Genomic DNA, 16973 nt, shown 5'->3' with positions numbered 1-16973 from the left:
GTGCCCTGTTGTTTTTTTACATCATTAGGTTGTTACAGTTGGTGTTTGACCTCCATTTTTCTCCCACTTTTCCCATCTTATCTTTATTTTTTTCCCCTTACCTTCCTTCCCACCCTACACCTATTTAATGTGAATGTTCTGTCTCGTCGGTCAAACCTGCTGCCTGTTCTTTTTATTTTTTCCGTGGCTGACGGTTTAAAATGGCTTTTACTTTTCCGTTTGTCACAGTGTCGTTATGCGATGTGATGCTGCCTTTCATTACTCAATGTTCTTTAAGTTCTTGAAATGTATCCAATAACCTGCTATTATGCTTCCTGCTTTAGCTTACTTGGTAATGTTTTTCTGGGAGGCTTAGCAGGTCTCCTTGTGTATTTGGTCTTCCCCTTAAGCCTAAATACTATGCTCTTGTTTTCTGATTTCTCCTGTTCCCTTCCCATCTCTTTACTTGATTTCTTGTCCCACCTTTCTTCTCCAATTGGTTGGGGGGAGGGGATACCACCTTAGTGCATTTGAACCTTTTTTTCCAGACTATGGCTCTTAACTGCCTCTCAATGTACGGGGCATGAATGCCCCTGAAAAGAAAAAAAAAAAGTTAAAATATTTTTGTTACCTCAGGTCCCGTCAGATTAACATTGCTTGCCTCCAGGAAATTAATTTATCTTCAACTTTCCCTAAATATTTCAACTTTAAAAACCTTCAAGTATTTCAATCTGCTAAGGATACCAAATGCAAAGTGTCCTCATTGCGATTCATAAAAATACTGTTTCAATGTGTCAACATTTTTGGATCCAAATGGTCGATATCTTCTTCTTCAGGGCAGGGTCCATGATGCTGACCTCACTAATCTCTCATACTATGCCCCCAATTCTGGGCATCTGCCCTTTTCACATCTGTTCTCCCTCCTTCGCTCCCATTCCAGGGGATTTATATTACTGTCAACTCTAGGTTAGACAAATCCTCTTCAGCTATGTCTTCTCCCATTACTGAACCGACAACTTTCCAATCGCTCCTGAAACAAGACAATCTTGTCGATATTTGGAGCAACTTTCATCCCCTCACTAAAGATTACACTTACTATTCTGACAACTCACATTCCCAGATTGACCATATATTTACCATTCACCATCCCCCCCTTAATTACCTCTGCTACAATCGGGTCGGCCCCATGGACGGACCATGACCCTAATATTATTTTAATCAATTATTTCTTATCCAAGTAGGGGGGCTAGTCCTTGGTCTCAAAGATTTGCTTCTGTCCCATGATCCTTTTGTAGTTGAACACCAGGCTGCCCTCAACTTAGGCTCAGTGTCACCTTGAATTTTATGGGCTGCTTATAAAACGGTTATTCGTGGTAGGTTACTCAACATAGCACCTAGAAGCAAGAAGGAACGCACCCAAAAACTTCAACAACTGGAACGGATCATTACCTTAGCCAATGAACAGTTTAAATTCTCTCTAACGCCATCCAACTCGGCTACCCCCCTTAAGGCGTGCACTAACCTGGATCTGTGTTCATCTGAAAGAGCGGAAATTTTGTTCTTTTGTTCCAACCCCTCCACCATCTCTGTGTACCAGGACCAACCAACTCACCAGCAACCCTTTTAAAGTCCTAGAAAAGTTCCATCACCACATTTTACATAGTTACATAGTATTTGAGGTTGAATAAAGACACATGTCCATCAAGTCCAACCTATTGTGTGTGTGTGTGTGTGTGTGTAAAGATCCCCGAGTCATCTCGTTTTTAGGAGTACTTGTACCCCTGTATATTACCGTTTCTCAGGAAATCGTCCAAAAGCCTCTTGAATGATTCCAGACTATTAGCTGAAATCACTGCTTGTGGCAGTGAGTTCCAGACCCTAACCGCACGAACTGAGAAGAATCCCCTTCGCCCCTTGTGTTTTGAATTTTTTTTCCACCAGTTTTAGGTGGTGTCCTCTAGTTTTTGTTACGGAAATAATCGTAAAGAGTTTGTTGCTAATGTTGCTATGACTATGGAACATTTTGTACATGAAAATCATGTCCCGCCTTAATCTCCTTAGTTCCAGCGTGAACATATTTAAATTTAGTAACCGTGTCTCAAAGCTCTGGTCCTCCATCTCTTTGATGAGTTTGGTCGCCCTTCGCTGGACTTTCTCCAGTTCAAGGACATCCCCTCTGTGTACCGGTGCCCAAAACTGCACCGCATACTCCAGGTGAGGCCGAACCAGTGATGTGTAAACTGGCAAAATTATAGACTTATCCCTGCAAAACATTCCCTTCTTGATGCAGGACAGGACTCTACTAGCTTTGCTTACCGCAACCTGGCACTGTAATCTATTATTGAGTTTATGGTCTACAGTGACCCCCAAATCTTTCTCCATTTCAGACTTCCCTAGCGGCATACCCATTATTGTATAACCCATTTGCGTGTTTTTTGTCCCAAAGTGCATAACTTTGCATTTATCAACATTAAACCTCATCTGCCATAAAGTTGCCCACTCCCCTATTTTATCCAGGTCCTCTTGTAAAGATATACTATCTTGGTTTGTTTCTATTACCCTCCCAATTTTGGTATCATCAGCAAACACTGAGATATCGCTGTTTACTCCGTCCCCGATGTCGTTAATAAACAGGTTGAAAAGCATCGGTCCCAGCACAGAACCCTGAGGCACACCGCTAATAACACTAGCCCAGTCTGAAAGGGCGCCATTTATTGATACTCTCTGTACCCGTTCCTTTAGCCAGTTCTCTATCCATGTACACACCCTTCCATCTATGCCCATAGCTCTTAGCTTGTGAAGTAAGCGTTTATGAGGTACCGTATCAAAAGCCTTAGCGAAATCCAAATATACCACATCCACAGACCTCCCTCCATCCAGATCTCTACTTACCCCCTCGTAACAAACTTTACCTGGAACCCTCTCCCCATCTCTTCTATCCACCTTTCTTGACCCGCTCTCCTACCCCTCCATTCCAGATACTAGTAAGGTTCTTCTGGATGCAGTTATCTCGGAATCTTTTTGCCCTAGCCCTGAAACCATTGGCCTTGTCATGCCGTGCTAATCCAGATATTAAATGACTGGATTTAGCTGGATATCCTCAAACTTTCAAAGTTCACAGATTATATTTTACTTTCTCTTACAGCCTCCCATATTTCTCTTCCCAATTTAATGTCCTCCTTGACTGGTTTTGAGACAAACTCTGGCCTTTTTGTCAACCCTGCGAAATCTCAAGCATTGGATGTTACTATTTCTCCCCCCTCCTAAATTTATCTCCAGGAGAACTATTCAGTCACTTGGGTGTCCTCCCTCCCCTATTTGGGAATCCATCTCAGCCCTCTTTCTTATAATAGGCTAATTATCCTGGGCTGATATGCAAGCTTAAAAGTCTCCTTGATTCATGGTTACATCATAACATACCCTGGATTGGAAGAATACACACTGTCAAAGTGACTTCGCTACCAAAGCTTTTTTTTTAGTCTCCTGCCATTTTATGTACCAGCCCACAGCTGTCACATTTTACAAAGGGATATACTGCGATTCATATGGGGACAATCCCGCCCACGGGTTAACAGGCATATCGTTTATAGATCGAAACTATGAGGTTTGGGAGTCCCCATCTTCCAAAATATTATAAGACAGCTCAAATAGCCCCACTTGCTCTTGTCTGCTTGTAATGAAACCCCTTTGTGGGTCATATTCGGTGCAATTGATTGTCATCCTACTTTAGTTTCTCATCTGCCTTGGCTTCCACATGCCTTCCATCCCTCAGGGTTAAGTCCAGTCACCCTACATACTGGGAAGACCTGGGACTTAAGCGTCTCCTCACCTTCCTCTTCTCTGCCTTTCCCATTATTTCCCCCTGGGTTGGACAATCATATTCAGTTTTCTTGGTGGAGTAATGCGGGCTTTCATGACATTCACTCCTTTTTATCTGACTCAGGAATTCGGTCTTTTGACCCTTTACGATCATATCATAATGCACCTCAATCGGAATCTTTTTGCTACCTCCAATTGAGACACTTTATCCACTAATTTCTCCTACCCCACCCTCTCTCCCTTTGAACTTTGATGTCGGAATTTTCACATGTCCCAGGCTTGATCACGTTGATCCTATCTTCGTTATCAGCCTCGTTTTACACTAGGAAGGCTTCCTATCAGTCCTTATGGTCAAAAGACTTAGGATATGATTTCACGGATGAAGATTGGTCGTCAATTTGGGATAACATCGCCTCTTGCTATAAAAACATTTTAGCTTTGGAAAATTCCTATCAAGTCCTTTTCCAATGGTATTATATCCAGGCCCATTTACATCGCATTAACCCGTCTTCTCCTGTGAACTGTTACAGCAGTTGTTCTATACCTGGTACCATATGTCACATCGGGTGGGTATGTCCTAAGGTCAGGAGACTTTGGATCTGTGTATATGACCTAATTAATAGTGCTCTTGGATGTAATTTACTTAAAGATCCCAGGGCTTCATTACATAAGACGATACCTGGGGTGACTAGGGGTCAACGTGCCCTGATCACTCACATTGTTATGGACGCTAAACAGACTATTGCCCAGTCTTGGAAGTCTCAGGCTTCCTTGGCCTTTCAGGTAGTAAAAATAATTACCAACGTTATGTTTAATTAAAAGATGTCAGCACTTGTGGCAAACTCCCACGGTACATTTTTGATTTTTGAGCCTTGGCTGACATATACGCGAGTCCACAATATTTTGATGCCACTTTAGTGTTATCTTTGTTCTGAAGGATCATCTTTTGGGATGACTCCCCCGTGACCCTATCCTTTTCTCACTTCCTCTTTTCAGCTGCTTTCTGGCTTGCATCTCTACCTACTCTCAACCTACTCCTCTTATAATCTCTTCTTTTACTGATTTTTCAGCTTCTCTTTATTTTTTGTATAGTTAATTCTCTTCTCCTTCTGATCCTCCTGCAGGGCGATCCAGTGCCTTCACCACCCCATTACCTATCTGCTCAGGTAGATTGGTGACCACACATTTTTGTTATTTATTCTATGCTGTCATTTTTGAAGAGCGTCAAGCGATGTGATCATACTGGAGACGTTTTGGTTGACGCTTTGAAAGTTCAATTTTGGTATCTCTTTGATTATACCATATATAAAATTGTATTGCGCTTCTACTTATGTTTATTTTGTTATTTTGCTTATTGAAGGTTACGGCTGTTATGTCAGTGCACTGATTTTATGTTTGCTTTGTACATATGTTCTTAAAATAATAAAAAACATTGTGAAAGAAAAAACATTTGCCAGAAATGCACAGCCAGTGTACATGAAGCAGGCATATGCAGTTATGTATATAAAAACAGAAACTTTACTTTTTTTTTTGCGAACTTTTCTCTTCATATCTGCATGGAAATTTCTGCCTCTTTGCTATGCAAGCATTGTGAAAATATCACACCAGCACCCCCGAATCCCTGGACAGTGTATTTTGTGTAAAGGTAGAGCTGATTACAGCCTAATTACCATGTGACCCTGGTGTCAGAATTCATTTCCAGTGGAGAAAATTTTGAATTTAGGCTCCAGGCCTAATAAAACTTGTATTAAAAAAAAAAAAAAAAAGTCTCAAATGTGAGTCCTTTATTAAAAAAAAAAAAAAAAGTCTGCAATGTGAGTCCTGAAAATGTTCACATGGATACATCACTGCACCTCTTCATTAACACAAGAAATGCAAATCACTTACAAAAAGGTGGCAATTGCCTTTAAGGTACTTAATTGTATTTTTAAGATTTAACTTCCGAGTTTAGTGTCACTTTAAGAAGTACTGCACAGGGGGGCGTGGCTACCGAGGGATGCGAGAGGACGTGTTCTCCTTGAGCTCTGTCTCTACCCGCTGAATTAGCGGGTTTAGCAGCCCTTATTCAGCTCTACCATGCGGGGGTAAAAAGTCGAACTAGTCCGCAAAAACCCCATCCTCGACTCTCAAGAAGTCTCAGACATCCTTGTCGATCAAAGGGTACTTTGATCACCCTTACCGGACGGGCGGAGCCCCTTGCGGCGAGATGGCGCCGAGCACGAACACAAACTGGGCCCACGCAGTCTTACTCAACATTCTTGCCAGGCTCTATGCAGGGAGACTGTCGGGCTCTCCGTCCTCCTGCTCCATGGGTGCACCTGTCGCAGATGCAGGCCGAGATCCGACGCCTCCTCCTCTGTCCCAGAGGATCGCAGCGGAACCGGCTGTAGAGGTGGGTGACTGGTGGCTGAAGTCCAGCATGAGAAGATCAAACTGTATCTGGACCAGGGTCTCGACTAGACGCCATTGGGGATGCAGGTGCAGCATTCCTGACACTTCCACTCTGCGAGAACCATGACCGAATAGCAGCGAAGGAAGTCCCGATTCTAGGTGTTGGGGTCCGGAGTGTCGGAGCTGCGGGCAGCTTTTTCTTCTCCCCCATTCGCGGCTATATAACGATGCAGTCTAACCGCCGGGTAAGACATGAAGATACGGCCGTGAACTCAGGCTGGGCTTGCTTCAGGACGGAGGACAGTGTCTCCCTATGTCATTAGCAGACCACTCCCCTGCCCGAAAATGTTAAATGTTTTGCCCATAGCCTCCGATTGTGATATTTTACATCACAAAACTTTGTATAAAACATTAGGACAGACTACAAAAAATTAAAGATCTAATGTGCGGAACTGAGAAAACCCAGAAATTAAAAACACACTCTGGGACTCGAGAATTTGGAGAGAAAGAGGCCTAGAGATTCCAGTGGTTAAATCATGACCAGGCACCCACATGGCAATTCCAAGCAGGACTGAAGAAAACACAAATTTTCAGGTCTTGAACTTCACAGAGCCAAGAAAGGACATGCTTTATTCTACAAGACACGAGTGAAATCTGAAGCATACTTAGGATGGGATGGGTTTTACTCCATATGGCTGGCCTATAGATGTGCTTGCCAGTTTTCAGTTCGGTCTGTAGCATTATAACCCTGTTGAAGATTCCTCTGTACCTCTTTGCTTATATTCCCACCAGAGATGGAAGACAAAGAGACAATTACCTGTGCAGATGAGGGATCCCCTGTGTGAGCAGATACAGCTACTAGTTCCGCAGATGATTGAAATTTGCTAGAGGGGAGCTGCAAATCTTTACACACCAGCTGTAAAAAACAAACAAAAAAAAAACAACATGATATAAGAATTACTATGGAATATTTCTGACCAGTAAAACTAAATATAAAAATCGAGAGAATTTTAAACTCCCAAATCCTTTAGAGAACATTTTATCATTTAAATGCTCCAGATTTACCTAAGTTACCCGAGTCTGTGCTGCATGCTCTGGAAGACGATATTACGGAGTGAGAATTTAACCCCTTCATGACTGAGGCCCTTTTTTCATTTTTTGCACCCATGTTATATTCCACATTTTAGGCCTGAAAATGACGTAAAACCCCCCAACATTATATATTTTCTGAATGCCAAGACCCTATAGAATAACATGGTGGTAGTTGAAAATTTTTATGTTGCGCAATAGTAGCGCAACTCATTATTAAATCCCAAAATTTAGTGACAAATTTAATTAAATGCCCCAAAACACAACAAATTACCCATTTTTTTAATGAAATATAAAAGATGAGGTTACAACGAGTAAAACGATACCCAACTTGCCCAGTTTACAAATTGCGTGCGACCGTGAAACGGCGAAAAACTGCAGTACCCCAAAAAGTCAATAAAAGACGCTTTAAAAGCCCCCACAGGTCATCAATTTAGAGATACCCCAAAATACTGGCCCTAGAATTATTGCTCTCACTCCGGCGTGCGCGGCGATACCCAACATGTGTAGCGCGTTTTCTTCGGTACACAGAAGCGATCTGGTGACAGGTAAGTCGCCAGGATCACTTCTGTTGTAAAGCCGACATTCGGCTCTACAAGTTTAAACAGAGTCCCGGCGGCAAAAGTCGCCGGGAGTCTGTTTAAACAGCCCCGATGCTGGCGACGTACACTGTACGTCGTCAGTCACGAAGGGTTTAAGAAGGCTTTGGCCCATATGGCCATTGGGAAATCACCTGGGCCCGATGGTCTACCCTTCTTTATTATAGAACTTTTAGTGAAATTGTGATACCTCGTTTTACGGAGTGTGCTGATATTGGTAAGGGGCAAATTTTTGGAGGGACACGACGCATGCGCACATTACATTTATACCAAAACCTGGTAAGGACCCTACCACATGTGCTAGTTATAGGCCGATTTCTTTAGTAAATACCGATTGTAAACTCTATGTTAAGCTGTTGGCCAATAGGTTGATCCTGTTAACCCCGAGTTGGATACATTATGATCAAACAGGTTTTATACCTGGAAGGGAGGCGAGGGACAATTCTTTGAGGACTATTTCCTTGATGTCATATGTGAGACGGTGTTCCCAGCACACTCTTTTATCTACTGATGTGGAAAAAGCTTTTGATAGGGTGGACTGGGAGTACCTCTTTTCAATTTTACTTTACATGGGTATTGGTCCTAATATGTATCGTCGTATTATAGCGCTATATGCCAACCCCGCGGCTCAGGTGCGAGTAAACGGAGTAATGAGTGAATCGTTCACATTACATAATGGGACCAGGCAGGGGTGCCCCCTTTCTCCTTTATTATTTGCCATTTCCCTTGAGCCTCTCCTGGCAACTATTTGAGCAGATCGACGCAAGGCATACGGCGGTACCAAACTGTTCTCAAATGGTCAGGTCAGCATGCCTTGCGTCGGTGGGATTTACGGTTCTGCTATATGATCGAGCAGCATGAGAGAGCAGCCAAGCGGGGAGGAGAGAGGAGCCACTGTCATCCTGTCAGTTTCAGGATGACAGCGTCTGTGTGCGTGGCCGAGCGGAGGATCGGTAAATATCAGTGATATTACCGATCCTCAGTGAGAAGGACAAACACTGGAGTGATCATCTGATCACTCCAATGTTTTTAAATAACTGGGGAATGTTTTTAAATAACAGGGGAATACATTTCTGAATGGGGAGTAGCACTCAGTACAGAGGCTTCTCCCCATTCAGAAACTGGTTGATAGTAAATTATTTACTATCAATAGTTTCTGAATGAATGGAAGCCTCTGTACCGAGTGTTTTCCATTCATTTAGTGCTGAGGCTGCAGAAAAAGAAAAAATTGAGGACTCTGCGTCCTCAATTTCTTTTTATATTTCAAAAGGGAAATGTCAGGGGTCTGTTAAGACACCAGATTTTTCACTGTAGCTGACATCTAAATCTACCCCACCGCGCTGAACGGTCGCCAAATCTGTCAAGGCTGTACCATGTCTTCAATGCTCCTCTTGTTGGAGTGATGTTCCTCCTGCTTCTGTTGACTACACCATTGATGAAACACTTCTGGAATTTCAGACCACCGATGCCGGCTGACCTTCCTCAGGGATCCGCTGCGTTCCTTCCCTTCTTCCAAACTGCTCTGAGCTCCGTCTACCTACCGGACACTTACCACCCGGGCCCGTTACCATCCCGATCATCTTCAATAATATCTGGCCCCACAACGGAGCATGCATTCCTGTTCTAAGTGCCTTATGAGCCCCTATCACCTTCTTGTTATTTGAACATAGCGGAGATCCTCACTGTCCTCGCCAAGTATCTGATGGGCCCAGATGCCTAGGACCTTTGTTCCCCTGCCCCTTCTAATCCAACGCCTGGTTCTTACCGACCTACCCCACAGGTGAGCGGCACTTGGAGAACTGAGGCCCCGATTCCCACATCTCAGTTATATTCCTAATGTTATATCATTTTTATTGGGTCATTCCGTTACTTTTAGTTTTAAATATATTACTCATTGTGCCTCCGCAATGCCCTAGTCAAGCCTATCTCTCCCCCTCCGCCAACAATCTGACCTGTCCCCCATGGCCACATCGCACAGGGGCCTCTCCCCCCTACTAGCAATACGGCACAGGTGGATGCTTCACCCACTTGAGTCCTGATAGCTGACCGAATTGCATTACCTCCTCCTCACTATAGCCTCCACCACAGCTAGCCTTGGTTATCTATGTATGGGTCCGGAATGTGACCAACTGGCATTGTATAATTTCCATAATATACCTACCCCCACCCCCATGATTCCTGTAGCCCGTTTTAGGTGATCAGCCTCCCAACCTTATGTTAAGTGAACTTTCGTTCTGGTCCCCAAGTTACAAGTTTATTTTGTTACAGCATTCTTGCTTTATAACTTACCTGGGCTGGCATGTCACTGTGCCCTCCACAACATGGAAACCTTGGGTAGACGGCGATCCTCTGTACCCCTCTGCCCAACGTTCCTGACATACCGTGGATTTTTTCCACGCCTCGTTTATGTACTTGTGATGTTTTTTGTTCCGTCTTGTCTTTTATTTCGCCCACCCCTCTTCTCCTCTCTCCCACTCTCTTCAGCACTGTATCCTCTCCCACTCTCCTCTCTGGTCTTTGTGCAGATGGGACTAAATCTTCCAACACCCTCCCCTGAGGGCTGAACAGGTGAGTACCTATCGCTAACTCAAAGTATGTTCCACCATGTCTCTTAAACTGCTAAGCCTCAATGTTCAGGGTCTCAATTATCCTAACAAGCGCACATGTGCCTTTAGATTTTTCAGATCTTTGCATGCCAATATTTTTCTTCAGGAGACCATTTGAGAACCTCCTGCCTCAAGTACTTTAGCTCCCAATTCCCCACCATCTACATGGCTAACAACTCTTGTAAACGGAAAGGGGTTCTCATTGACTTCAGTAGATCAGTAAACTTCATCTGTCATTACGAAACCAGAGACCCATTGGGACGCTACTTGATTCTTGCAGGTCTCCTTGACAGGGAGGTCACCTTTGTCTCCTAATACAGACCAACTTATCTTCAGGGACCTCCTCGATAAAGTTGCCTCTCGCTCCACTGGTGTGGTTATAATGTGTTGAGACCCCAACCTGGTACTGTTTCCTCACCGAGACAGATCAAATGTATCTCCATCGTGCTTGTACTCGGCGAAACCATTCAGGGACCTGCAATCATCCTACTTGTGGACTGTTGGAGAGAGAGAGAGCAATCCCCATAAGGTTGACTATACCCATTACCCACAAAGTGTTCTCCAGAATAGACCACATTTTCTTTGATACTTTGACGCTCCACATCCCCCATCCCCATCTCTTACCAGTTCCTTGGTCAAACCACTCAGCTGTCACTGTACTTCTTCCCTCCTCACTCCCTACAGCCAAATCCACTTCCTGGACGCTGAGCGAGTCGCTCCTGTTGGACCCCTCCTCTAAAGCATTACTTGCGTCCTACATCTCAGACTATGTGTCTCTCAATCGAACCCCTGACATTTCTCCTATCACCTTTTGGGAAGCCCATAAGCCTGTCCTCTAGGGTCAAGAGAGAGAGAGAGGTTGACCTCACTTGAACGTAACACTTGCTCCCAGGTCTTCTCCTTAAACCCTTCCCCCACTAACAGAGCCAACCTAGAATCTGCTCGTCAAGACCTTCAACTTACTATTGAAGGACCATGCAGCTAAACAATTTCACTGCACGGCCAACAAATTCTACCTAAAAGGCAAACAAGGCGGACTCCTTGCTGGCCACTAAACTTAGGAGACTAGACCCCTCTTTTAAACCCCTTAAAGTGTGAACTCACGGGGACACACACCTCTAATCCAGTTACAATCCTTGACCTCTTCCAGCAAAACCTTTCCACCCTGTACTCCTCCCAGGATCGATTTTCGATTGCTAAGGCGGATCAGTTATCTTTGGGCCTAGATCTTAGCAGTCTCTTGACGGCTCAGATAGCCTCCTTTGAAGATCCGATCACTGAGGAGGAAGTCCACCAAGGCAGTCTCTTCGCTCTCCAGGGGTAAGTGACCAGGCCCTGACTGCTTCACAGCGGCCTACTATGCAGACTTCAAAAGGACCTCCTGGCCCCTCTTAACTCTCTCCGCATGGGAGTACCCCTTGGGCAAGAGTCGCTCACTGCCTCCATCTGTATGATCCCTAAACCCGCCACCTCTAACTTTAGGCCAATCTCCCTTATCAATGTAGATGTAAAACTGCTGGCCAAGGTGCTGGCGAATAGACTATATCTGGTGGTAGGACAATTGGTTAATAATGACCAAGTGGGCTTCACTCCCACCAGACGAGCGGGTGGCAACATCCACAGAATCACTCTCCTCTCGCATATAGCCAAAAGCAAAAAGATCCCAACTATGCTCCTTACCCTAGACATTAAAAAAGGCATTTGACTCAGTCTCCTGGCCCTACCTCTTTCATGCTCTACAACATTGGGGCTTCGGCCCACATTTCCGAACTTGGGTATCCTCCCTATACAATAGTCCCTCGGCCCACATCAAATACTCTGGTTACCGCTCCCAACAGTGAGAGGTACCAGACAGGGGTGCCCTCTGTCACCTCACCTGTTTGCCCTGGTTCTGGAACCCGTCGGCCAGAAACTCTGTCACTCCCATGACATTTCAGGTATCCATCATGAGGGTGTTTCCCATAAAATTTGTATGTTTGCGGATGATGCCTTACTTTTTGTAACCAACCCCCTAGTTTCCCTGCCCAACCTCCCAAAACTTCTCATGGATTTCTCCTCCATCTCCGGCCTATATATTAATGACCCCAAATCCAATGCTCTGAACATATCCCTTCCCCCCTTGCTAGTCACATCCCTGCAGAGAACCTATGCCTACTCCTGGCGCTCTGACCACCTCCCCTATCTCGGTATTAAGCTGACCCATTCTTATCGCTCTTTATATGGCGCAAATTATCCAGAAATGGTGACCAAACTCTCGCAAATGCTACAAACATGGACTGCTTATCGCCTCTCCTAGTTGCCCACGTGCAAGAGAAATATATTTCAAATATATTTAGCAAATAAATGTATATATGTGACATATATTTACAATATATTGTCTGACTCAAATATATTTTAAGATATATTCAAAAAATTTAAATGAAAATATATTTTCCAAAGTCATATTTCTAAATATATTTTTAAAATATATTTTTTAACATGGAAAAAAAAAGACATTTCCGAATATATTTTGAAATGTATTTGGGAATGCATTCCACAAATGTAATTAAAATGTATTTTCCAAAGATACATATTTGAAAATATATTTTTAGTACATATTTTCCAGATATTTTTAACATTTTTAAATATACTTATAAATGCATTGCAAAAACGTAATTTAAATGCATTTTTCAAAGACATATTTTTTTAAATATATTTTTAAAATACATTTGAGTCATTTTTAAACATCTAAAAAAAGGCATTTAGACATATTTTTAAAGAAATGTTTGTACAATTGACTTGGAATGTACGGTTTAAAAAAAGAAAAAAAATCGCTATAAAATAGCTAAAAATTATGAATACATGTCAAAGAGACTTCCTGTCATTTTAATCTAGTTTGCATTGTTCTTATTTTTAAAGTTCCGAAATTGGCATCAGTTTCACATATCTGGAATGACACAACCATGGCAGAAATGGTGTGTGTGTGTGTGTCTGGGGAACCCTATTGTACTGAAATTGTATTGTAACTGTACCGTATATTCCCATTTTGTAAAGTGCTGCGTAAACTCTGTTGTCGCTTTATAAAAAATGTATAATAATAATCATCATATGCACAATACGAGAGAGAGATATATCAAAAATGCATCTCCCATCACTTGCATACAGTACATGTAAAAATGTTTTTCATGTCATTTTATACTCTTTTTACTGTGTGTGTGCGTGGGGATTTCTGTGCCTTCAGACAATCTCTTAAAATGTGAAATCAACCCTGGGTGCACATTCAGCAAAGTGCATGAGCAGCATAGATTCCAGACAGAGAATAGCAGGTCTGTGGGAGGAGCTCGGCTTAGCTGGAGCTAGAGGATGAATTTTCACCTCTCACTTCGTGTTTCTGGTCTGAGCAGCATGGGCTGCTCACAATCCTCCATTCTCCTGGATCAAAGGTAACACATTGTCTTATCAAATAGCATTAGAATGGTGGAAGTAAGGTGAATGATTCAAGTTTTATGAATATTTGTTTATTCCCTGCTCAGTAGTTCTCATGCTGTATTCCTTCACCTCCCTATTACATCCAGTCACCATGTGCTCTGTGCACACAGTACTGCAGCATGAGCTCTGCACTCAGTGTAACAGATATTGTATGTCGGACCTGTCTATCAGCAGCTGTTATCCCCCCACACCTGCTCCTCCTTACTACATCTCCCCGCGTCCCTGTGCCAATCGTGGATGTGGGCGGATAGTGTGAGGCGGGAAGGAGGTGCGGCGTGTAGAGCGTGGATGCGGGCGGGTCTGGCAGCGGTGAACGTGAGTTGGGGAGGAGGTGCGGCGCGTTTGTGGACCTGTGAACAGGGCCAACTGATCGGAAGCCGATTAATCGATTATTGAAAAAGTTGACAACTTTTTCAATAATCGATTATAATCGATTGTCGATTAGTTGTTGCAGCCCTACTATGAAAAAAGTATGGGAAAAAAACAGTTTTCCCTACATTATGTTATTAAACAATTATCATTACCTAATTTGTTAAAATATAAAAGATGGTGTCACGTCGGGCAAATAGACACCAAACATGTCAAGCTTTAAAAATGTCCGTGCCCGCGAAATTGCAAAAACTACAATACCTAGAATTGGCCATAGGCAACCCTTTAAAAGCTTTTACTGCTCATCAATTTAGTCTTTAACAGTGATTGATGCCCTAGAATTATTGCTCACACTCCCACGTTCGCCGCAATATGTAACATGTGTGTCGTAATCGTTTTCACACATTGGCGCACCAGACGCATATTTACGTTTATATGTGCTGGGGGACTTAATTTTTTGGGGCGGGGTTTAATTTTTTTAAAATATGAAACTAACTGTTTTTAAACTTTTATTTTTTAAACTTTACTTTATTGCTATCACATAAGGGAACTTGTTATCCCCCATGTGATAGCCAATATACACTGACAGGTCCTCTTTATGGAGACAGGGTTCTTTAAGACCCCTAATGTCACCTAATGACCCCCAAAGATGCTGACGAAGCAGAGATCTGCTCCACCGACTTCTTCTCTGGCTATAGAAGCCAGAGAAATGATAGCTATAGGTGGAAGTGATGTAATACACATTGCTTCCCTCTTCAGAGAGAGAAGGAGTGATCCGCAGAGGGGAATGCTGATCTTGCCTCGTTCTTTGTAAAGACAGTCGCTGTGCTAGTAACCGATAGTGAAGGGGGGCCACGGCAGCAGAGGGTGGGCGCACTCTACATTGTAATACAAGCCATTGGCTGGCTGTAGAGCTGGCCGAACACTTCTATGTAACAGTCGGTATCAGCTGTTTATAGGGTCACACTAGTACAGTGCAGTAATCGCACAGTCCCGTGAGATTAATTAACCTTACCATGCAATCACACCTAATGTGCATTCTGGTGTGTGAGGTGTGTTGCATTGCCATTCAACCCCAAACGCACCTCCCACCCACAGTTCAAACGCCCGCACTTGAACGCGTGGTACGGCATTGCCATGTGTTCCAGTGCGGTGTGACTTGGGTCACTACTTAATGACCAAGGACAAATGTGGGTCCTGAGGTTACACAGGTTAAGAACCACTGTATTATAGTATCAGTGAGTCCACTGAGGTAACCACATATTATATACACAAGTAAGTTTGTTTGTTTTGTGGTACGGCCTCACTTGTACCTTGTAAAATCCTGCTAAAATATTTTTGAACTAGTGAGGGGCCAGCGGCAGACTTAAATAAGCCCTCCAATTGTGTATAGGTACATTTTTCCACAAGTAATAAATTCCTAACAAATTATATGAATGAATATAGTGGGAAAGCAGGCCATACCTTTAAAAGGTTGTGTAACTAAAGTGCATTTTATTTTCCACAGAGTTGCCTGGTATATTATATAGAAAACTACAGCAGAGCAGCTGATAGCACTGAAGAATGATGGTGGCAGTTCGTCCTGTGTGGGTCCATCCTCTGCATCAGAATCCATCTCATCTCAAGAGTTGCGCTCATCTCCATGTCAAGCAGCATACTCTAAGCCTAAACAGGTTGGTTTGCTTTTTTCCTACACCTGAATTTCCTGGGGAATTTACTTTTAAGTGCCATTTAAAATGCACATAACAAATTCACACAGGACTGCATTAGCAAGTTTAAAGTTACTTCAACATATTCAATAAGAAACATGTAGAGAAGTATTGTATAAAGACACGGTCTTGTCAGTCTTCAGGTTCAATCTACCTCAGCTCAGGGCTCAGAATAAAAAGGGTAATGTCTGACTACATATTTTACAAGATAGTTATTTAAGCAGTAGAAACATACATAGATCTATTATTTAAAATTGCTAACACAGCATTGCTTTGGCATTTTCTATAACAGTTTGTTTCATAGCTCTTAAAATCCTGCATTCAACATTGTTTGCAGAACTGTTAATCACTAAGGGGTCTATTCGCTAAGCTGCCGTAGACAGCTTAGTGAACGACCGACTTGAAGTGAAGTGAGCCGAATGCTGTTCGGCTATTCACTTCAGGTTTGAACGGCTGATTTCAGCCGTACATCGGGTGGCTTTGGGTCGGCCGAACATGCTCAGCTAAGCCGAACCTCCGGCAGGCTACTCACTGCTGTTCAGTCTATTCTTATAGATGCCGAACAGCAGTGAGTAAATAGCCGAGCGCTCAGCGGCATTTGGCTCAGCTGTTCTGCTCGGTACCTCTGTGGGACCGAGCAGAACAGACAAATAGTTAGAAAAGGAGAAAAAAAATAGAAAACGATTGTGCGGAGCTAGCAATGACAGCTAGCTCCACCCAACTGTTTTCTATAGGCCAGCGGTTCTGCTGCCATCAAAAAAAATTCCTATTGGCTATGTCAATTTGTAATAGCAAACTAGCTATTGCACCCGCCCTCTGCTGCTGTCAATCACTAGTGGGGACCTGATGGAGAACTGGAGCAGTGGGCGGGTGCAATAGCTAGTTTGCTATTGGCTATTGCAAATTGAAATAGCCAATAGGAATCTAGCAATGCATTCCTATGG

General features: G+C 43.2%; 1 protein-coding gene across 1 annotated transcript in view; it reads right to left on the bottom strand.

Moving 5' to 3' along the window:
* Nucleotides 1-16973, bottom strand: part of NUP133 (nucleoporin 133) — a 508027-nt gene that overhangs the window by 433255 nt on the left and 57799 nt on the right. The window contains exon 4 of the mRNA XM_018561308.1: nucleotides 7007-7105. Coding sequence (XP_018416810.1) covers nucleotides 7007-7105 — 99 coding nt within the window. The remainder of the gene's footprint in view (nucleotides 1-7006; nucleotides 7106-16973) is intronic.

Source organism: Nanorana parkeri, unplaced genomic scaffold (assembly GCF_000935625.1).
Source record: "Nanorana parkeri isolate BGI_ZX_2015 unplaced genomic scaffold, ASM93562v1 scaffold515, whole genome shotgun sequence".
Lineage (NCBI taxonomy): Eukaryota > Metazoa > Chordata > Amphibia > Anura > Dicroglossidae > Nanorana > Nanorana parkeri.
Note: the sequence above shows the minus strand (reverse complement) of the source record. Positions and strands in the feature narration are given on the sequence as shown.